The sequence below is a fragment of the Bubalus kerabau genome, chromosome 10, assembly GCF_029407905.1.
Source record: "Bubalus kerabau isolate K-KA32 ecotype Philippines breed swamp buffalo chromosome 10, PCC_UOA_SB_1v2, whole genome shotgun sequence".
NCBI lineage: Eukaryota > Metazoa > Chordata > Mammalia > Artiodactyla > Bovidae > Bubalus > Bubalus kerabau.
In genome coordinates this window covers 14,774,878-14,799,416 of record NC_073633.1, presented here as the reverse complement: position 1 = coordinate 14,799,416, position 24,539 = coordinate 14,774,878, and the positions used below count along the sequence as shown (strand labels likewise).

The 24,539-nt window shown below is 35.0% G+C and overlaps 1 protein-coding gene across 2 annotated transcripts in view; it reads left to right on the top strand.

Moving 5' to 3' along the window:
• HOMER1 (homer scaffold protein 1) overlaps nt 1–24,539 on the top strand; it is a 135,047-nt gene that overhangs the window by 62,071 nt on the left and 48,437 nt on the right. For both annotated transcript variants that reach the window (XM_055536661.1, XM_055536660.1), the window contains exon 5: nt 6,839–6,978. In XM_055536661.1, the coding sequence (XP_055392636.1) occupies nt 6,839–6,978 (140 nt within the window). The remainder of the gene's footprint in view (nt 1–6,838; nt 6,979–24,539) is intronic.

Sequence of the window (24,539 nt, the reverse complement as noted above, 5' to 3'; positions counted from 1 at the left end):
AGTGCTGCGATGAACATTGGGGTACACGTGTCTCTTTCCCTTCTGGTTTCCTCAGTGTGTATGCCCAGCAGTGGGATTGCTGGATCATAAGGCATGTCTATTTCCAGTTTTTTAAGGAATCTCCACACTGTTCTCCATAGTGGCTGTACTAGTTTGCATTCCCACCAACAGTGTAAGAGGGTTCCCTTTTCTCCACACCCTCTCCAGCATTTATTACTTGTAGACTTTTGGATCGCAGCCATTCTGACTGGTGTGAAATGGTACCTCATAGTGGTTTTGATTTGCATTTCTCTGATAATGAGTGATGTGGAGCATCTTTTCATGTGTTTGTTAGCCATCTGTATGTCTTCTTTGGAGAAATGTCTATTTAGTTCTTTGGCCCATTTTTTGATTGGGTCATTTCTTTTTCTGGAGTTGAGCTGTAGGAGTTGCTTGTATATTCTCGAGATTAGTTGTTTGTCAGTTGCTTCATTTGCTATTATCTTCTCCCATTCTGACGGCTGTCTTTTCACCTTGCTAATAGTTTCTTTGATGTGCAGAAGCTTTTAAGGTTAATTAGGTCCCATTTGTTTATTTTTGCTTTTATTTCCAATATTCTGGGAGGTGGGTCATAGAGGATCCTGCTGTGATGTATGTCAGAGAGTGTTTTGCCTATGTTCTCCTCTAGGAGTTTTATAGTTTCTGGTCTTACGTTTAGATCCTTAATCCATTTTGAGTTTATTTTTGTGTATGGTGTTAGAAAGTGTTCTAGTTTCATTCTTTTACAAGTGGTTGACCAGAGTTCCCAGCACCACTTGTTAAAGAGATTGTCTTTAATCCATTGTATATTCTTGCCTCCTTTGTCGAAGATAAGGTGTCCATATGTGCGTGGATTTATCTCTGGGCTTTCTATTTTGTTCCATTGATCTATATTTCTGTCTTTGTGCCAGTACCATACTGTCTTGATAACTGTGGCTTTGTAGTAGAGCCTGAAGTCAGGTAGGTTGATTCCTCCAGTTCCATTCTTCTTTCTCAAGATCGCTTTGGCTATTCGAGGTTTTTTGTTTTTCCATACAAATTGTGAAATTATTTGTTCTAGCTCTGTGAAGAATGCTGTTGGTAGCTTGATAGGGATTGCATTGAAACTATAGATTGCTTTGGGTAGTATACTCATTTTCACTACATTGATTCTTCCAATCCATGAACATGGTATATTTCTCCATCTGTTAGTGTCCTCTTTGATTTCTTTCACCAGTGTTTTATAGTTTTCTATATATAGGTCTTTAGATTCTTTAGGTAGATATATTCCTAAGTATTTTATTCTTTCCGTTGCAATGGTGAATGGAATTGTTTCCTTAATTTCTCTTTCTGTTTTCTCATTATTAGTGTATAGGAATGCAAGGGATTTCTGTGTGTTGATTTTATATCCTGCAACTTTACTATAGTCATTGATTAGTTCTAGTAATTTTCTGGTGGAGTCTTTAGGGTTTTCTATGTAGAGGATCATGTCATCTGCAAACAGTGAGAGCTTTACTTCTTCTTTTCCAATTTGGATTCCTTTTATTTCTTTTTCTGTTCTGATTGCTGTGGCCAAAACTTCCAAAACTATGTTGAATAGTAATGGTGAAAGTGGGCACCCTTGTCTTGTTCCTGACTTTAGAGGAAATGCTTTCAATTTTTCACCATTGAGGATAATGTTTGCTGTGGGTTTGTCATATATAGCTTTGATTATGTTGAGGTATGTTCCTTCTATTCCTGCTTTCTGGAGAGTTTTTATCATAAATGGATGTTGAATTTTGTCAAAGGCTTTCTCTGCATCTATTGAGATAATCATATGGTTTTTATTTTTCAATTTGTTAATGTGGTGTATTACATTGATTGATTTGTGGATATTGAAGAATCCTTGCATCCCTGGGATAAAGCCCACTTGGTCATGGTGTATGATCTTTTTAATGTGTTGTTGGATTCTGATTGCTAGAATTTTGTTAAGGATTTTTGCATCTATGTTCATCAGTGATATTGGCCTGTAGTTTTCTTTTTTTGTGGGATCTTTGTCAGGTTTTGGTATTAGGGTAATGGTGGCCTCATAGAATGAGTTTGGAAGTTTATCTTCCTCTGCAATTTTCTGGAAGAGTTTGAGCAGGATAGGTGTTAGCTCTTCTCTAAATTTTTGGTAGAATTCAGCTGTGAAGCCGTCTGGACCTGGGCTTTTGTTTGCTGGAAGATTTTTTATTACAGTTTCAATTTCCGTGCTTGTGATGGGTCTGTTAAGATTTTCTATTTCTTCCTGATCGAGTTTTGGAAAGTTGTACTTTTCTAAGAATTTGTCCATTTCTTCCTCGTTGTCCATTTTATTGGCATATAATTGTTGATAGTAGTCTCTTATGATCCTTTGTATTTCTGTGTTGTCTGTTGTGATCTCTCCATTTTCATTTCTAATTTTATTGATTTGATTTTTCTCCCTTTGTTTCTTGATGAGTCTGGCTAATGGTTTGTCAATTTTATTTATCCTTTCAAAGAACCAGCTTTTGGTTTTGTTGATTTTTGCTATGGTCTCTTTTGTTTCTTTTGCATTTATTTCTGCTCTAATTTTTAAGATTTCTTTCCTTCTACTAACCCTGGGGTTCTTCATTTCTTCCTTTTCTAGTTGCTTTAGGTATAGAGTTAGGTTATTTATTTGACTTTTTTCTTGTTTCTTGAGGTGTGCCTGTATTGCTATGAACTTTCCCCTTAGGACTGCTTTTACCGTGTCCCACAGGTTTTGGGTTGTTGTGTTTTCATTTTCATTCGTTTCTATGCAAATTTTGATTTCTTTTTTGATTTCTTCTGTGATTTGTTGGTTATTCAGCAGTGTGTTGTTCAGCCTCCATATGTTGGATTTTTTAATAGTTTTTCTCCTGTAATTGAGATCTAATCTTACTGCATTGTGGTCAGAAAAGATGCTTGGAATGATTTCTATTTTTTTGAATTTACCAAGGCTAGCTTTATGGCCCAGGATGTGATCTATCCTGGAGAAGGTTCCATGTGCGCTTGAGAAGAAGGTGAAATTCATTGTTTTGGGATGAAATGTCCTATAGATATCAATTAGGTCTAACTGGTCTATTGTATCGTTTAAAGTTTGTGTTTCCTTGTTAATTTTCTGTTTAGTTGATCTATCCATAGGTGTGAGTGGGGTATTAAAGTCTCCCACTATTATTGTGTTATTGTTAATTTCTTCTTTCATACTTGTTAGCATTTGTCTTACATACTGCGGTGCTCCCGTGTTGGGTGCATATATATTTATAATTGTTATATCTTCTTCTTGGATTGATCCTTTGATCATTATGTAGTGACCATCTTTGTCTCTTTTCACAGTCTTTGTTTTAAAGTCTATTTTATCTGATATGAGTATTGCTACTCCTGCTTTCTTTTGGTCCCTATTCGCATGGAAAATCTTTTTCCAGCCCTTCACTTTCAGTCTGTAGCCTGTTTAAAATTTAGTGCCAGTACACATTGGGAGCTCTAGTTCCTCAAGTGAGTGATTCTAGTGCCACCTCAGGATGCTCCAGCACATTCAATAGAAGAATACTCCAAAGACTCTAATAAAATTGTAATAGATTACACTTTGCCATTGTACTTAGTTCCTGTTCTCTAATCGTAACTTGTTTTTGTTTAATTGGTCAGGCAATGTTACAAGTTGCTGCTAAGGTCTCTGCTTGTCTTTGGTGAAAGGAATGTCTTTAAGCTTTTACTTTCATCAGAGGAATGTTTATATTTGGAAAGTGCTGTGAAATACAATGAGTAAAGAAATGTCTTAAGTACACTAGCATTTGAGAACCGAAATATTCTGACCTCCATTTATCTTTTAAAAATATTTGGAGTCTGATTGTTAATTTACAGAAGCCAGAGAAATAGGGGGGAAAGTATTTTCATTTCTCTTTCTTCTCCTTTCTTTTTTTGTATGACAGTCCCTTACAGAGGTCATTAATATTTATGTTTTACTTTGAATCATGTAATCTCTGGGCACCCTGATTCTATTCATTTTGAGCTTGATTTTTACTGGTTTAATCCAATCTATTAAAATAACACTCTGCCTGGAGAACAGAATATTACTCAGGAATTCAGCAAAGGGAATCAAGAGATTAAATGTGATAATTGATAATAGTAGATAGTCACAGCTTTTGCTTTTATTCAAGGCTGTATTGCAGACAAGATAGGCATATGTATTTTCAGGTCAAATTTAGACATACATTCTTTTTCTGCCACTATGTGATCTTGAAAAATTTGCTTAATCCAAGTCTGTTTATACATCTGCAACATGAATGTTACATTACTTACCTTACAGGATTGTTGGGTGGAATAAATATGATAATGATAATGTCATGTTGACAATGTCGTTCAATAATGGTGATAATGTAGACTCTAGAGCTCGGCTTTGATCTGGACTCTAACCCTTATTAGTTTTCTGAGCTTAGGCACGTTAGTATTTTCTTTAATTCACAAAATGGAAATAAGTTATTTCCTTACAAAGTTGTTGTGAGAATTACAAAGTGCTTAATGTATAGTAAAGGCTTAATGTTAACAGTTGAGTTGTAATGTGACTATAATGGTGAAGATGATGATGTAAAGCCTTGACAGTGTTATTTAGAAAAATACAGATGCCTTAATTAAATAAAGCCTACATCAAAAGCCCCTGGAAGACTTGTTAAAATACAAATTGCTGAGGCCCAACCATTTCTAAATTTAGAAGGGCTGAGATAGGGCCTTAGAATGTGCATTTCTAACAGGTTTCCAAGAGATGCTGAAGACTGTTGATCTGGAGAATCACACTTTGAACAACACTGCTGTAGATAAATCCTTCCATCTCCCTAAAGGCTTGTGATGAAAGGCGTCTGGCATTTAGAGCAGAGTTAGCCAATTCCCTCTTGGACTCTTGAGCTAAGATTGTACACTCTGTATAAATGTGTGGTTGTGTTATAATCTTCATGTTGTCTTCATCCAGGTAACGTCTCTAGGAATACATGGACTCATGGGTTAGTTGTCAGGTTCTTTCACATCTCTCTTTAAATAATAGACATTAATTTAAAACTTTTTCTCTGTTGGAGATCTTATGTCCTCATGTTTCCATGGGACTCTTTTAAATAGTCAATGATATATAATCAAGAGTGATGATTGACTTTAAACCTGAAATTTCTTACACAGTTCAGAGTTGCAAAATACTGTATTTCCGTTAACTTAATAGAGAAAGGGGCTATATGATCAAATAATACCCAAATGTTTCTTCATTGGAGTTGAAAAAAATTAACTTTTAGCTGTCAGTTGACTAAGACTTTTAAACTGAGAAAAATCTATTTAATTCCATCACTTGTTTGCAGCCAGGCAAAAGTCATGGGCTTTTTATTTTTCTCCATTTAATATGTCAGGTTGTGTAGCATTAAACATATTGTAGTAGCTATCTTGATTTAGATTTAGTATGTCTTAACTTTTTCCTCAAGATTTTTTAGAATTCACTGTATAGAAAAAATAGATTCTATGTGTGTGAGTGTGTGTATTCAAAGAAAATCAGTTTCTTTCTTTTTTTTTTTTGGTAAATGTCATAATTTTAAAAATGTTCATTTTAGCAATAAATTGTATTTGTCCAAATGGCACTGGTTTATTGTAAGTGATTATTAGAACCTCTGTGACTAGCTATTCAATCCTATGAAAGTCAGTTGATCTCTTTGGGCAGTGGTTCTTGAATCTATAAGGTCAGAGGTTTGACCTATATTGTGTATTAAGGACATTTCAAATGCAGTAAATCTTGAGTGTTTTAGATTTTCTTGGTATAAATGGAGTTTCTTTCTAGTGCTTCTCCATGAGTAATAATTGTTACATAAAGTATATAAATTATCATAATCTAGATATCTCCTTATATCATCCTCTTTTTCTAGTTATAAGCAATTTCCTATATTACACATATTCGTCTTGTTTCTATTTGAGGAGATCTTACATTCTTTGAGGTTGACAAATTATGACTATCCCCAGCCACTCCCCTGTTGAACACTAATGTTTTCATTTTCTTGCCTAACTTAGCCTAATATTTCAGTTTTGAAGTTTTATTGGTCTGAGATTGTAAGGGGTCCACCAAGCTGCTCTTTAACCATCTTGTGCTGGGACCTTCCCTGGTTAATGGGTTTGTCAAATGACACCTCATTCTGATTTCTGATAATCTGCTGATGACAGTCATAAGAGTAAGTGTCAGAGTGAGCTTTGTTTTAAATTCCATCTCTTTTCCAGTGGGATAACTTAAATTCACTTTGATAGAAATAAAACAGGAAATTTTGCAAAGAGAAATACTTTCATTATGAGTAGCAGGCAAGAAAAGCTGAAATACACTAACATCATTGTATATAATGTTACAGGAATATTTCCAATTACCTTTCTGAATGACTCTTAGAACTGAAAACTATGGCAGATAAAAAAATTGAGACTTAAGATTTCATTCTTTCTCTTCCTGTCCTCCCATAAATAATAATCTTGCAGCTTTGTCTTATTTTCTTTTTCTTCTCAAATAATTATTTGAACATCTAGCCAATTAATTGCTTATATAACCTGCAAGTTTTTTAGTTCTTTGAAGCTACATTTCTAAATTGTATGTTTACATTTTTAAATTCTATCATTTCAGATAGTTTTCTTGTGCATTGCTTTGCTTTAAAATTTTTTCTGTTTAAATTTCATTTTTTAAGTCTTTGATTCAAATTTCAGTTGAAATATGACCATATTTCATAAGTAAGCATATATCAGAGTCAGTTTTAACTTTTAGATTATCTTGTATATTTTAACAAAACTGTAACACTTTTTAAACCCCCATGGCGTTTTTTCTTTTTTTTTTTTTTTAAAGGAATCAGCAGGTGGGGATCTTCAGTCTCCTTTAACACCAGAAAGCATCAACGGGACAGATGATGAGAGAACACCTGATCTGACGCAGAACTCGGAGCCACGGCCTGAACCCACCCAGAACGCACTGCCGTTCACACATAGGTACAGATTCAGCTCAGCCATCATGATTAAGTAACGTGTACAAACTCACTCGGTTTCAGATAAATCTTGCAAAGTTACAACCCTGAGTTAAAATTCCAGGTCAGACTTTTTATTTTTTTAACTCTTAACTTCAGAAAAGTTTTGCTGATTTATAGTTTATAGTTGCCTAGATGGACTGGAGTGGGCAATCTCCACTGCCTTTGTAGAAAGAGGGCTATTGAGCTAATTATACTACAAATCATTTTTCAGTGAGACAACATGTTATTGCAAATCTCCTCTATTTATTTCTTTACCCAGCCTGTAAAAGACCCTCTTTGTTAACCTGGTTTCCATTTTCATGTATGTTCTTGAGAGTTATAAAAATTTTTTTAAAATTAGGTTTCCTACTCTGAAATTAAGCTTTGCTGTCACTTAGAGGTGATCTCACTGTATAATTTCAAACAAGGAAACGGTTTATTGGTGTAACTTCCAGCATGAACTTGTTAATGTCGGACTGACTTTTGCACATCAACTAACAAAAGATAAATCTTCACATGCTTCTGAATTTTAAAGAATTTGATACTTTAAAAAGTTGCGATTTATTCTAAATATGTTCCAAACCAGTAACACTAATTATTGGCCATATTGGAGTATTTTTAGGATGTAAGGAGATCTGAGAATCTGCAAATGTAAACGAATACCTATCAGTCATTGTCTTTATGTTTATCCTTCTTTGGAAACTTTTGACCTAGGTAGTTTTAATTAAAATTAAGAAAAAAGTTTTCCTTTGTCATTCATCTCTCTTTGGACCAGTTCAAAAAAATAGAATTCTTTAGCATATTCAGAAGAATGGTGAAGTGAGATACTCCAACTCTTTTCATGAGAATTTTAATTTTGATTGAATTGGTTGAATATTAGGGGTACAGGACTAAACTTATTAGAGGCATTGAGGGACCTCATACTCAGCCCGAGGAAGAAGAAATTTAAGATTTTTCTTAGGAATGAATGGGGGGAAAACTGTTTGACTATGAGGCTATTCCAGTTTGTTTCTAAAAATGCAAATAATTTTGCATCAAAGAGGCACATTTTGGAGTTTTCATAGAGGCGATGCTCTAAGTATTTCAGGATAAGCGCATTCTCGTTGCTATAGCTGTAAGAGTGACTGAATGTGTGAACATTTGTGGTTCATCCAGTCTGAAGACTGTATGTTTACACTGATAGTAAACCATACTAGTTTTTAAAATACACAGTTACTACTAAAGAGCAATGTGATTCATATGCAGTTTTTAAAATATATGTATTGAGGAAAGCAAAAATTTCTTTCCTGTTTAGCACATCCAATTAGTAAATAGATGTAACTACAGTGAACATAATTATAAACTTGATTTCTTTGGCTAAAACTTAAACAAGACATGTGCATTGAATACTGTTGCGTTAAGAAATAAGAACTTTTGTATTTATCATTGGTAAAGCTGTTTCTAATCTACTTTTTGCACCTAGAATTTTCTGAGTGTTTATTACTTTTCTAATCTTCAGTGCTTGGAATTACTAACTGTGACTGGTCATCTATTGATTTTCTCTGTTCTTGGGAGTCAAGTAGGAGTTACTTTCTTTGATGTGAAGATACAGCTTCTTTGACTACTGGAATATATAGGTTAGCCAAGGAGATATTTGAGTTCTGAAAATGAAATTTAACAGGTCAGTTTTAGCTTTTGATTATATTAAAGGCATTATGCAATCTTAGAGTTTTCTTATTATATAAAAAATACTTTAGAGTTTTAGAAGATTTATCGTCTGAACTTGTTTTTATTTTATATCAGTCAATATTAAGTTACTTGATTAAAATTAAAATTTCTACCTGAGACAGAAAACTGAATCATTTACAACTAATGTTAGAATATCAAAATAGCATTAAAGAGTTCAGAGATGGTGTAATCTAGGATTTTTCAAACTATAGTGGTTTGAAATCAACTTAGGTTATTCATTTCATTCTGAAAAAAATGAAATGTAAAATTAAATAGGAAAAAACAAAATAAAACTCAACATTAGGAGAAGAAACAGTGTTTCAGGAACATACATATTTTAGCGTGGTCTGGATTCTAGGGTAAAGCATCAAAGTTTGAAAGCCTGTGCCTTTGACGCATTTCGGAAGTTGGATGATTTGTCCTAGGTTGCATGGGTTATTAGTAACAGCTTTGGGTTTACAGCTCAGCACTTTTGATCCTAGTAGGTCCTATTAAGTTAGTTAACAGTGCATTTTAGTCTAATCCCCAAAACAAGCACATTGTTGTGTCAGAAATTTAAAAACTGTTTCTATGTCAGGAAAACTATATAGAAATAAGATCAATGTTTCATAAATTACACAAAGAATATTAAAATAATTTGTCTTTAATCTGAAACTCACATATATTTAAACTTGATACAGCATCCTTTTTTACCATGGCAAAAAAAAAAACATTTAAAATCTGTGTTTTTAAGGCTTGCACATACTATTTTTGCCATTCTTCCTTGGTACTTATTTCAGCAGGAAAGAATGAACAGCAAAAAAGATATTCTGCCAACATTCCTCTGTTCTGGTTGATATCATTTTATTGCTAAATTAGGAGCAAAACCACTAGAACATCTATGTGTGTGTGTGTGTTTTTTAAAAGATGGAAGGATATGGGAAACAGTGATCTAGTCCGTCAAGTGGATTGAGTTGATTATAGTAATAGCTATTTAGCAAGCCAGCTTGTGCTCTTCTTAAAATTTAAGTTTTATGCCTAAATCTTACTGATTCATGAGTTAACATGCCAAAAAGAAGGCCCTGAGTTTTCATTCGGTCCTGAAAATTTAGTAATATATTTATAGTTTATTTACTCTATAAGCTTTATTTATTTCTTAAGAAGTACTACTTAGTTTTAAAGAGAAAAGCAAGATTGTTTTTGTTAAAGTTTAAAAAATAAAATTAAATTAAAAAAATAAATAAATAAACTTACACTAAGTTTCAAATGTATTTGAAAGAGATAATACTTTAGTGAACTCCCACGAACCTATCTCTGAGCTTCAAAATTTAGGAAAAAATGGCCAGTCTTGTTTCATTTCTAATCCTACCCACTCTTCCATGTTTGTATTTTTAGAGCAAGTTCCAGGCGTATAATTTCATTCACAAATACTTTTTTAAAATTACTTTTGTATTTTATTATTTACTAAGCCAGTACAACTTTTTATATCTAAATTCTATTTACTGGCATTATAGAGTTACCTTTATTTACTCTTTTCTTTGATTTTTTAAAAATTATGCTGCTGAACTAAATTTTAAAATGTATGAGCTGCTCGGTATTCCTTAGTCAAGTGCTACAGTACTTTTTTGTGTCCTTGTTATAAACTGTGCAAAAATATTTCCATTAAACAAGTTCTGATGAATTAACGCTTTTAAAAGTATATTGATTTGAATGCTTTAGAAGTCTGGAGATGTGTAAAATAGGAAGATTATGAGGATGAAAACATTTACTAATTTGGGGAAATAGTATTAAGTTTTACCTGAATTGCTATTTTTAGAAAATATTTTTTTTAACCTAACTGATAATATCCTTTTGGGACTGAACAGGTATACACTGGCCCACTAAAGTGTTCAGGGCTCCCTTGGAGGCTGTAGTCTTAGATCAGCCATATAGTTGACCTTTGAACAGCACAGGTTTGAGCTTACAGAGTCCACTGACAAGTGGATTTCTTTCAATAGTAAAAGTAACAGTAACACACAACCCTCAGTTGGTTGAATCCATGGATCTGGAGCCCAGGATACAGAGGACCACCTGGAAAGCTATGCATGGCTTTTTGCCTGCATTGAGGGTTGATGCCCCTAACTCCCTGTGTTGTTCACGAGTCATCTGTATCCTAAATAAAATACTGTATGCTTGATAATATATACATCATCTATATATATAAAATATGGAGGACGGTTTTGTGTTCTCATTCCAGGAGGGATTTGTTTTCTTCATAGTATCAGCTATATGGAATTTTGGAATTGACTCGTTATTTCTCAATGAACTCTAGGATATTTTGAAAGATATAAAGCTATCTAAAATTCTCTCAGAAATAGTTAATTTTATAGTTTCCCAGGGCTGTTAGAGGGTAATACTGAAATGTAATGCTGAAAACTGCAATTTTTTATTTTGTTCATTGTGATTTGATGATTCTCAGATATATAGTAATATAGTGATAAATAGCTGCTGTTACATTTTTGAGAGTTGAGAGCAGATATGTGTATATAGCAATAGTTCATGAAGCTATTTTTATACTGATAAAGTTTAAAAAGTTTGATTATCTTAATGGAAAATTGGCTATTTGGAGCGCCTATTACATTTAAATTCTTCTAAAGTTTAGATAATGTGTTCTCATGGTGCTGCTAGAGTTGATGCATTTGGGGGTATTGCATGTATCTTCTGTTAAAGAGATTTTTCTGCCACTTGGTTTTTTTCCCAGCAGATATTCATTAAAGGATATATGCAGAATCATTCCTCCTTAGTGTGTTGATTAGCTTTAAGTCAGTATAATGACAATTTTACCATAATCTGAGTGGGTTTATTCCACTTGTATTTAATAGATTAATTACTTCATTTATTATCAGTTTCCAAAAGCTACTATTTTTAAAACTGTGATTAGAGAGTTTTGTACATTTTCAGAAACTAAATTTTATTGGAAAATATACACGTTAAAAAGACAAGCAGTGTTTTATCTTGACTTGAATACATTTTGTACATATTTGAACATGATACAAACAGAAAAAAACTGTTAGGAGCTCTGGAGAACTATATTCTCCACAGCTGTGACATTTGTTTCTCTTTTCATGAATAACTTCTAGAGTTATAGAAAAAATAGTAAAATAGAAATAATTTCTGTGGACAACTCTTGTTTGAATAAAACTGTGTAAAGCTGGGGCTTGATTTCACAAGAAGTGCTTTATCATTGATAAAATTGTAGATAAAAAATGTAACTTGTAGGATTCCCCTTATAGTTGCAGTTACAAATATTGTTATTCTACCTCAAATCAAACCTCAAAATTAGAATTAGTTTTTCAAAATTAATTTGAAGGCCAAAACAGTTAGTGAGAGAGTGCAACTCAACATTGTGGAGATAGCAGAATTTCCTTTACTAATTGTAAACAGGTAGCATTTTGTGAGAAGTGCTATGGTAATTTGGCAGTATATATAGGTCTGCATTTTTCTGGGAACTTAGAAGTAATCCATGTATTTTCGAATAAGATGCAATAAAAGTATAGTGAAAAAGAGTGTTTACTTTATTCAGTTCAGTTCAGTTCAGTCACTCAGTCGTGTCCGACTCTTTGCGACCCCATGAATCGCAGCACACCAGGCCTCCCTGTCCATTACCAACTCCCAGAGTTCACTCAGACTCAGTCCATCGAGTCAGTGATGCCATCCAGCCATCTCATCCTCTGTCGTCCCCTTCTCCTCCTGACCCCAATCCCTCCCAGCATCAGAGTCTTTTCCAATGAGTCAACTCTTCGCATGAGGTGGCCAAAGTACTGGAGTTTCAGCTTTAGCATCATTCCTTCCAAAGAAATCCCAGGGCTGATCTCCTTCAGAATGGACTGGTTGGATCTCCTTGCAGTCCAAGGGACTCTCAAGAGTCTTCTCCAACATGGTTTTTACATATATATATATACTTCAATTTCCTATCTTAAATTTTTAAACACTAATCTTCATTCTATTTTAATGTCTTCTAAAAGATTTTGAGGAAAATATAAATGTTTTCTAAAGCATTTTGGTTGGGAATTATCACTTAATATGGATTATTTGCAAGAAGAAAAGTACTATTCATATGAGATAATGACATTACTAACGTACCTCCAATTAGAGATTGTCCTTCCCCTTCCTCTCTGCCTTACCACTGAAATTAATGGGAAGAATTTTCACCAGTCCATCCCTTGGAATTGTTAGTTTGTATTTTCAGAGTTACTAGCTTGGAGCTAGGGGTGCTGTCGCTCACAAAGGAACAGATGTATCTTAGATTAATTATGACCTTTTTCCTGGGACTTGAAAAATTTTCCTGGGAGGACTTTTGAAGATTCTTTTTTCCCTCCATTTGTGTTCTCTGAAGACCGTGGTGGGGATTCCATCGGAAGGGCGGTGTGTGATGACGACAGTTAGACTCCAGGACTTAGGGGGAAACTCTCTTCCTTGGACTTGGCTTTCTGTCTTTCCTCCCGCTAGAATAGCAGTGTGTGAACAGAGGCAGAGGCCAAGCAAGCCGCATGAGTGTGACGCTTGTGATGTGTGGTATATGACAGTATGGAATTGCCAGGTCTGTGGGAATACATGGTTCATCCAAAGACACTACAGGTTTTAAAACACAAGGCCAGAGAAATGAAGATTATGTGATCTAGTTTAGATTTTCAAAAGGAATCTTTATGAGATATTAATATATATGGTTTAGCCCAAGGTAATGATTTTAAGCAAATTCCCACCTAGTAACATCTGTTGTCATAATGCCCTTATTAAGTTCTTGGTGGTGGTATTTGGAAGGATATGATTTGAAGATTTGGAATCCTGGATATTTACCCTTTGGTGACATACTACTCTGATAGGCATTATTACTACTCTCAAATACAAAAAATCTGACCATGTCCCTTCTCTCCTTAAAATATTTCAATGGCATGATGTATGTAGACCAGTCCATGGTCATCGGATGAGACTCACCCAGCCTCATCACCTTGTGATTTTGTAGCAGCTACTCGCATTTGCTTTTGGTCTTCCACTCCCAGGTGGTGCAGTGGTTAACGAATCCACCTGCCAGTGCCGGAGACACAAGAGATGTGGGTTCTGTCCCTAGGTCAGGAAGATCCCCTGAAGTAGAAAATGGCAACCCACTCAGTATTCTTGCCTGGAAAATGCTATGGACAGAGGAACCTTGTGGGCTGCAATGCATGAGGTCGCAGAGTCAGACCCAACTGAGCACACGTGCACTCCGCTTACAACCAAGCAGATGTGAGACTGCTCATCTGCAAGGCTTTGCTCCCTGGTTTTTTTTTTATGTTCTCCCTTTTCTTTGGAGTGACTGTATACACACACACGCACGCGTGCGTGCACACACACACAAACACACTCCATGCTTCCTTGCACCCCACCTCTGTTTTTGTTGTTAGTTACTTAGTCTTGTCAGACTCTTTGTGACCCAATGAACTGTAGCCTGCCAGGCTCCTCTGTTCATGAGATTTCCCAGGCAAGAATACTGGAGTCGGTTGCCATTTTCTTCTCCAGGGGATCTTCTTGACCCAGGAATCAAATCCATGTCTCCTGCAAGTCTCCTGCATTGCAGGTGGATTCTTTACCACTGAGCCTCCTACCTCGATCTCTAACTTGATCACCAACTGATGAACCCCAGTATATCCTTATAAGTTCCAGCATTACGTCCTCTAAAAAGCTCTGTTTCATGTCTCCAGACTGAATTATATGTCTCCTCTATTAAATCCCTGTTGCCTCCAAACTGACATGTACAGGTTGACATTAGCCTCTCAGTCTCTCCTGGGGCAATGATTGTGCTTTATTCATTTATATCACCGATGATTAGTATACAGTAGGCATTCTTTAAACATATGAAGGGAACGATGTTCCTCCCAAAAATAGAGTATATGCTCTGAATGCCCTTGGTACAGTGCTTCAAGTATGGGGTTACACCTACAGATTCATAAGACATTAAGGCTAAAATATATTAATGAACTAGTTATGGTCTTTGAACAGCAGTCACTCTAATCAACTTAAGACTTGAGTTTAACAGAGTTAGTCTAATTGTCTTCAAAATCACATAACCCTCCAAGAGGGTTTGTTTTCTCTATCATGTTTCAGACTCTCCTTGTCTCACTTTTTTTTTTCCTATCGTTGTTCAACACATATTTGTCATCACTTGCTGAACTCCCGTCTAGAGTCTTAGCTTCTGGCTAAGCTTTGTTGAGTTGTATTTCTTGGTAGCGCGTACTGTTTCTAGTCATTAGGGCATGTAAGAGATAAAGAATAAATGTGTTGTGTGGAAAAATATGCATGTACTTTTACTGTCACTGAGATGACAGAAAGGGGTAAATAAGTTGGTGCAGCTTGATCATTAGCATAAAAATATCCCATATATATGTATTCACCTGAGCAGAGCTAACAGAGATACCCATATGAAGAATTACTTTACCTTTTAATTCTAGCAGGGTCTACTTAGCTATTGATATTCTCATTAATATTGTTAATAGCAGTTTTATTGAGCTACAGTGCACATACTAGACAATTCACCTATTTAAAGTATATAATTCAGTGATTCGGGGTACAACCAAAACTGTACAACAGAATTTCTACAATCATGACCACAATTTTAGAACACTTCATTACCTACCTGTAAAGCCTTTACCTTAGCAGTCACTTCCCTCTTGCCCTTCACACACGACCTACCTCCCCGCATCCTAGGCAATCACTCATCTACTTTCTCTTCTCTAGATTTGTCTATTCTGGACATTGTCTATAAATGGAATCACATGATACGTGGTCTTTTATGACTGGATTCTTTTACTTAGGATGTTTTCAGTGTTTGTCCATGTTGTAGCATATGTCAATACTTCATTTCCCTTTACTTCCAAATAATATTCTATTAACCCACTCATTAGTTGATAGACATTTGGATTGTTTCCACTTTCTGGAAGTTCCACCATTGTTATGAATAATGCTGCTGTGAACATTTATGTATGAGCATTTGTGTGGACATAGGTTTTCAGCTCTCCAAGTATATATCTAGTAGTGAAATTGATGGGTCATATGGTAATTCAATGTTTAACCTTTGGAAGGAACTGCCAGACTGTTTTGCAAAGCAGCTGCACCATTTTGAATTGCCCCCAGCAGTATGTAAGAGTTCCAGTTTCTCCACATCATCATCAACACTTGTTAGTTTCTCTTTTTTGTCATAGCTCTCCTTGTAGGTATGCTGTGGTATCTCATTGTGGTTTTGATTTTTATTTCCTTGATGGCTGATGTTGACCATTTTTTCATGTGCTTATTGGCCACTTGTATATCGTCTCTGAAGAAGTAGCTACTCAGATTCTTTGCCCATTTTTAATTGGGTTTTTATCTCTTTGTTGTTGAGTTGTAATTCTTTATATATTCTAGATGTTAACTCCTTATAAGTTGAATAATTTGTGGATAGCAATATTTTCTCCAATTCTGTAGGTTGCCTTTTCACTTTCTTGATGGTATCCTTTGCAGCACAGTTCAGTTCAGTTGCTCAGTCGTGTCCGACTCTTTGCGACCCCATGAATCGCAGCACGCCAGGCCTCCCTGTCCATCACCAACTCCCGGAGTTCACTCAAACTCACATCCACCGAGTTGGTGATGCCATCCAGCCATCTCATCCTCTGTCATCCCCTTCTCCTCCTGCCCCCAATCCCTCCCAGCATCAGAGACTTTTCCAATGAGTCAACTCTTCACATGAGGTGGCCAAAGTACTGCAGTTTCAGCTTTAGCATCATGCCTTCCAAAGAACACCCAGGGCTAACAAAAGCTGTTAATTAAGTTCATTTATCTTTTTTTTTTTCTTTTGTTGTTTTTGCTTATGGTGTCATATCTAAGAAACCATTGCCCATAGGCACAAAGATTTACACCTGTGTTTTCCTTGAGAATTCAATGATTTTTAACTCTTCTATCTAGATCTGGCCAATTTTGAGTATTTCCATATATGATGTAGGATTGAGTACTTCCATATATGATGTAGGATTGAATATTTCCATATATGATGTAGGATATGATTGCCCAACTTTATTCTTTTACATGTGGATATCCAGTTGTCCCAGCATCATTTGTTGAAAAAACTGTTCTTTTCCTACTGAGTTTTCTTGGCATCCTTGTGAAAAATTAGTTGACCATAAATGTTTATATCTGAACTCTCAGTTCTATCTCACTGGTCTGTCCTCGAGTTCTTCATTATGATAGCTTTGTAGTAAGTTTTGAAATTTGGGATGTGTTTTCACCTATTTTATCCTTCCTTTTCAGGATTGTTCTAACTATAATGAGTCCCTAGAATTTCCATGTGAACGTTTGGATCAACTTGTGAATTTCTATAAAGAAGTAAATTGGGATTCTGATAGGAACTCCACCTAATCTGTAGTGAAATTTGGGTGGCCATCTTAATGGGGTGTGTGTGTGTGTGTGTGTGTGTGTGTGTGTGTGTATGTTAGTCTCTCAGTCGTGTCTGACTCTTTGAAACCCCATGGACTGTAGCTGTCCAGGCACCTCTGTCCATGGAATTCTACAGGCAAGAATACGGGAGTGGGTTGCCATTTCCTTCTCCAGGGGATCTGATCTTCCCGACCCAGGGATCCAACTTGGGTCTCCCACATTGCAGGCAGTTTCTTTACCATCTGAGCCGCCAGGGAAACCTGTCTTAATGTTCAGTCTATCAATTCATGAACATAATGATGTTTTCCCACTTAGCTCTTCTTTAGTTTCTTTCAACAGTGTTGTTTAGTTTTCAGAGTATAAGCTTTGTGCTTCTTTTGTTGAATTTATTCCTAAGTATTCTTTTTGATGCTGTTATTAATGGAATTGTTTCTTGTTTCTTCTTCATGCTGTATATAGAAATACAGTTGATTTTTTATAGTGATATTGTAGAACATAAACTTGCCAAACTCTAATTAGTTTTATTAGATTTTTAAGTAACATCCTTAGGATTTTCTATATACAAAATCATGTCCTCTGCAAGTAGAAATAATTTTACTTCCTTTCCATTCTTGATGCCTTTCATTTCATTTTCTTGACTAATTACCCTGTTTGGAACCTTAGTACGATGCTGAATAGAAGTGACAAGAGTGGACATCTCTGTCTTGTTTCTGATCTTAGAGGGAAAGCTCTCAGTCTTTCATCATTCAGTACACTATCAACTGTGGCTTTTCATATATATTCCTAGTTTCTTAGTTTTTTTTTCCATTACTCTTTAGTCTGATTGATTATAATGATTTCTTTCCCATAATTGGTAGCTTTAAGAATCTAAGCTTTGATAAATATAACAATATGCTTTTCTTATATTTACTTCTTAAAAGGTAATCAATAGTTTATTTTAAAGGGAAAAAAACCCCTCAATTTGAGAGGAGGGATTTTTCTTGTAAAATTGTTGTTATTTTTTTTAAAAGCCCATCACTGGGCCTCAGTTTTCGTACATAAAAATAGGAAACCTTCCGGTTTTCTAGCTTTTTATCTCTAGACTATATGAAGAACTTTTATAGACAAGGGGATGGGAGTATATTTGCCTCTTAACTGATTTTGTTAGTGATATAGTTGACTCTTTTCTTCATATTTTTTAATTAAGAGAAAATAACTGATAAAAATGTCCTTTTTTAAAAAAAAGAAAGAATGTAAATAATCTTTTAAAAATGATACCAGATAAAGATGAATCAGACGGTAAAGAATACACCTGCAATGCGGGAGACACGGATTCGATCCCTGGGTCAGGAAGATGCCCTGGAGAAGGAAAAGGCTACCCACTTTAGTGCTCTTGCCTGGAGAATCCCATGGACAGAAGAGCCTGGCGGGCTACAGTCCATGGGGTCGCAAAGAGTCAGAGGCGACTGAGCAACTAAGCAGGAATGCATGCACTGGATGAATCATAGCATTATTTCAATGAATGTAAAGCGTGTGCTTATTAAATATGAATAGAAATACACATAGTAAGTTATTCATTGTGAATAGCTCTGATTTCTAGTGTAAATATTACTCTAGAAAAGACTCATCCTCCGTTTTTCCTTGTTGAATTATAGAAATGTTAGTTGATGATTGTGCTAAGTGATCAGTTATGTGACCAGTGCTTCTTTTATGCCGATAGTGCTCTACTTAGTTTGCTATGAGGGGTTGCATTTCTGGATGCATATATTTTTCAGCTTACTTGTATGCTAACCTTTAAGCAACATAAAGATGTTGTAGTCATGCTGCAGGACAGTTTAAAACCTACCTGTGCATACAAACTAGAAAATTAAAAAAAAAAAAAAGAAAATTAAGTCACTAGGTAAATGTAGTCAAATTTTTTTACTCTCATTTACTTTGGTAACCAAAATTATTTTTAATTTAAAATTTTTGACAGTAAAAGTTCTCCATGATACTTAATATGAAGCCTTAGACACAATTATATATAAATATTTCCTTCATAGCTGCTTTGGCGTCTAAAGGTTTATGGAAAAGCATGTTAGCAAAAGTGATTTTAGGAAGTATATTTGATCCTTTGACTTAATAGTTTTTTGTAATCGGATCATTTTAGGTTATGCTTTACTCACAAGTTAAATTACTATTAAAGAGGTGACCTAAAGCATCTCTGGCTCTGTGAAATAATAGATTTTTTTTCTCATGCGATATAGAAGATGAATATTAGTAGTTTGTTCAGTTACATGAAGAATAATATCACTGGGTATTTCTGAGTCCACAAACAGTGCTATTGTATAATGCCTCTTCATGCCTCTTCAACTTTTTTTAAAAGGTATAGCTAAGCCATCCTGTCACCATTACACATTGTCAGAAAGTCTGTTTCTTTATCTCAGAGGTCTCATAACCCACAGGACATATGAGGTGTCAGGCCCTAGACAAATATCACATTTTAGTGTTTCGAAGAGAAATAGGTATCTTGGGCAGAAACAATAAAGAAGAAAAGTTACATATCTAAGTGAACTCAATTGCCTTTCCCCCACTTCCCACTTTAAGAAAAGTTTCTGCTTGAACATTTTTTCTTTTTATGGGAAAGCTGGACTCTTTACATCCTGATATCTACTGGAAGGGTGTTTGGGTGTTTTTTTTCCTTCAATTAAGATTTTTTTCCTACTATGGAGACAAGCTGTTTTCCTCGGTAGATGAGTTCTGTGACCACCTCTAGTTATGGAACATAGTGGAGGCACCGTTTCCATGGAAGAAGAGGATCTGCAGTTTATCCTAATTGAAAAGATCAAATAGTCCCTGACTGAGAGAGAGTAACTGATACGGATGAAACAGGACACTTTAAACAGTTCTAATCGTCACAGATTTAACTGTGAAGAGTCAAAAGAACTAGTACCTATAATGAAGATACTTAAATGTATGAGTTCCCCAGGATGCCTAGGTAGCATTTAAGGTATCTCTGAGTAGCGGAAGAAAGAAATGATTTGGCATGGCAGCTTGTATATGCTCCTTTGGTAAAATGCGATTATATTTGCTCGATCTAATTTTCAGAAGCCTGAAAGCCCTTGATGGAGAAAATTTTCTGCCTCTTAAAAATCAAAATAACTATTATTCCTGATAAAGATAGTGAAAAAAAGCAACCTAATTTTCCTAGACTTCAAGATAGCACTGATCTGTAGATGCTGTTTCTTTTAAGGCTTTGATGCAGCTATTGTTCTGTGTGTAATCTGATACTCTTTTTCTTTTGTCATCACATGAGAACACTCAACTCCCCACCTCACAGGGATGTTGTGAGGCAAATTTTAAATGTTCCTAAGAAAAGTGTAGAATTAATCATTTTTGATTCTCTCTTTGTTAGTAGTGTCCACAAACATAAGATTTTATTTTAAAATTTCCTAGTGCTTCCCAGTAGTTACAAATGGGTACTTATAGGTGTATTAAAATGAAAGTAGGATAATGAAGTTGTATTTGATCTTATCAGTGAGCATCCTTGTAAATAATTTAACTGCATGAAACGTTGCATTAATTTTTTTTTCAACAAAGAGCCTTTATACAATTATAATTAAAGAAAAGCTAAAGTAAAAGTGTCTGGTTTCCCCTTTTATTTAGTTGAGTTTTAATTACTCATGCCTTTTAGAAAAATAAAATGTAACCCAAACCATCAATTTCTAATGAGTAGAAAATGAAAAGTACAATGAAATAGATATAATCTAAAGGAAAAACTCATAAGAGGTGCCCAGAATTTAGGCTTTGAGTAAAATTATTATTAGGTAGAAGTTATTAGGTTATTATTAGGTAGAAGTTATTAGGTGTTATTAGGTAGAAGTGAAATTTTAGTAATATTTTCATTAAAAATAAGATTACTGTAGGAATCGAGATTTGATAAGCAGTTGCTTCACATCACAGCAAATAGAGAAAGAAAATTTGCATTATTAAATAAAGGAGGAATGTTTTAAGTATTAGCTAAAACTCATGCATATAAAATTCTTGTTAGCCTGCAACATATTTTGGAAAGTAGTTGTACAACATTTTCTCTTCCACATAAACCAACCAGCCCAATTTTACAAATCAAAGTTAGATGAAGCATGTAGATTATTGATAATGACTCCCAGAGTGAGATTCTTAAGTGCTATCAAATAATTGCTAGCAAATGTTTCTGCTGCTTTGTTTTCACTGTGTGCAGTATCAAAAGACAAATCAAGTGAAAGGGAATTTCTGAATTCAGGCTTATAATCTGGCATTTGTAAACAAATAATTTAGAAGATCTTTTCTAAATTACTGTATTATTTAAATGTGTGTTTTATAACTTATTCTATAAAAAATGGGACATTGTCCTAGGTTAAGTGTGTTTCTATCAAGAAATTATTTGAAATCAGAGTATTGCATTTTTTGAACTCCTCACTTAAAAAAAATTAATAGCTTTAGATGAGTTTTGTAAGCTTCACTTTAGCCGAGATCCTGCTGCTCCCTACTGTCATGCATGCCCCCAAATTCACTCACTCATGTTGTTTAAATTGTTACCCTCCTTAACTTATATAGGGGAGCTAACTATTGAAGGGGCCTTTCTTCAGCTAACTTGGTTTTATCCCTCTTCTCAACATTTTCATAATAAGCTCTCATTTAAGCATTTTATGTGTACATTCAGATCAACTACTGATATGAATCATATAAATTGGTTCATGGTGTATTACTCTTTATCACCTTTGATATGTTTAACACTGCAGGGAGAATCGTATTTTGGAAATCCTAACTTCATAATAATGAGAAGAACACAAACTAAACAGTTAGTTTGAGAATAACTATGACATTATTGATCAATTTTATGTATAAGCATTAATTTTTAAAAAGCTTCTTTAAGAATAATTTTGAACTTGGTTTCTCTTGCCCATACTGATTTTTTTTAATATCAAAAGTGATATATACATGTGTTCCTGTGGCAGATTCATTTTGATATTTGGCAAAACTAATACAATTATGTAAAGTTTAAAAATAAAATAAAATTAAAAAAAAAGTGATATATAATACTGAGAAGTTATTTTCTGATTTAAAAAAGTAGAGCACTTTCTTTTCCTCTCAGATATGGTAGCATATAATATAGTATGTACTCTTCTAACAAATCTGTCGTAGAAAGTAAACGTTTAAGTTGGTGAATACGTGCTTCAGAAATAATGAAGACATATAACCGCACTAGTCATCACCTTAACAGGATTCCTTTTTTGATCTTTAAAACTTAGAAGGGCTATCTTGCATCGGTGCCTGTTTTATTATGGGAACAGTTTATAAAATAGATCCTGAACCTGATATAATTCTAGAGAGACTAGTTTCCTGGGAGGAGGTGTGAATAATATAATGGTTTGTGATCATTTGTCGGTCTCTAAAAATAAAACGTGTTCTTACCATCACAGAGCTCTCAGAAATAAAAGGTGAACTTGGGTTCTTCTGACTATGCCACTGGTAGTATTCTTTCAAGAAAACGGCTTCATCACTCTAAGCTGGTTAAGTAAGAGAGGGAGGCGGGGTGAGTAATGATTGAAAAGGCCCTTTCTCTTGATTATCTTGAAATGATCCTGCCTCAGTCCAGGAAATGAGTAAGATATCCTCTTGTGGTGGTCTGTGGCTGGGTGTGAGATTTAGTACTGAGTTTATAATCATTAAGAACATTGATATGTTACTGTGCTACATAAAAAAACTAGACTATGTAAGTCATTAGCCATCTTCGTCTTTAAATAGAACATTAAGAAAAAGAAGTGTCCTGTGCTTTTGCATTATGTGCACACATAATTAAAAGTATTTAAATTCCTTCCAGATCGCATTATGGATTCAAAATGTGTGATTCATTAGTTATTACTTTTCAACAGTAAACTCATTTAAAATTAGAACACTAGCAGAGGAGATCACATAGTATTGTAATGTCCTTGGGTGGATTATTATAATGGGATGAATTTCTGAACTGTGATACTATCTAATAAGTAGACTTATAGTTTGAAACTCTTAACGACAATTAAATCTTCTATACTTGGAAATGGATTTGAGTAGTATTAAATCATAAAGAGCAAACTGAAAGAAGCTTGCTTTATATAGTGGCTCCCTTTGAAACATAGTATTAGCCAATGGAAAGTGGTGAGGTCTGATATGCTGTCCTTTGAGAAAGTAAAAATTTAATAGGTAATATATTGTTGAGGAGGGCATGGCAACCCACTCCAGTATGCACAGAGGAGCCTGATGGGCTGCAGTCCATGGGGTCACAAAGAATCAGACACAATTAAGCATACACACAATATATTGCTACAGTAGGAAATAATAGTGTAGGCATTTAACACTTCAAATAATGTTTGATGTCTCATCTGTGAGTCATAATTCACAGTTTAATACAAATTCTAGACTAATTTGTGGAAAGCATTATGCCTAAAAAGGCCAGGGAGTAATACTCCTTGCTTTGAACTCACTGAAGTTCAGTGGTACCAGCTAAGAGAATGATCATCTTTGTTCTTCATTTTCTTTCTCAAGAGATCCTTTGTATTTTTAAAATAATTTTTATTAGAATATAATTGATTTATGATGGTGTGTTAGTTTCTGCTGTACAGCAAAATGACTCAGTTAGACATGATTCTTTTCCCTTGTAGGTCATTACAGAGTATTGAGAAGAGTTCCCTGTAGGTTCTTATTATCTATTTTCATCTCGTAACAATCAGTTTATTTCAGTTCAGAACTCTGAATATTAGGCTATGTGCACTATCCTTAGGGCTTCTAACACTTAGGTGGTATCAGTTCAGTTCAGTCCCTCAGTCATGTCCTACTCTTTGTGAACTCATGGACTGAGCACGCCAGGCCTCCCTGTCCATCACCAACTCCCAGAGCTTACTCAAACTCATCTCCATGGAGTCAGTGATGCCATCCAACCATCTCATCCTCTGTCATCCCCTTCTCCTCCTCCCTTCAATCTTTCCCAGCATCAGGGTCTTTTCCAATAAGTCAGCTCTTCGCATCAGATGGCCAGAGTATTGGAGTTTCAGCTTCAGCATCAGTCTTTCCAATGCATATTCAGGACTGATTTCCTTTAGGATGCACTGGTTGGATTTCCTTGCCATCCAAGGGACTCTCAAGAGTCTTCTCCAACACCACAGTTCAAAAGCATCAGTTCTTCAGCACTCAGCTTTCTTTATAGTCTAACTCTCCCATCCATACATGACTACTGGAAAAACCAAAGCTTTGACTAGACGGACCTTTGTTGGCAAAGTAATGTCTCTGCTTTTTAATATGCTGTCTAGGTTGGTCATAACTTTCCTTCCAAGGAGTAAGCATCTTTTAATTTCATGGCTGCAATCACCATCTGCAGTGATTTTGGAGCCCCCCAAAATAAAGTCTGCCACTGTTTCCTCATCTATCTGCCATGAAGTGATGGGACTAGATGCCATGATCTTAGTT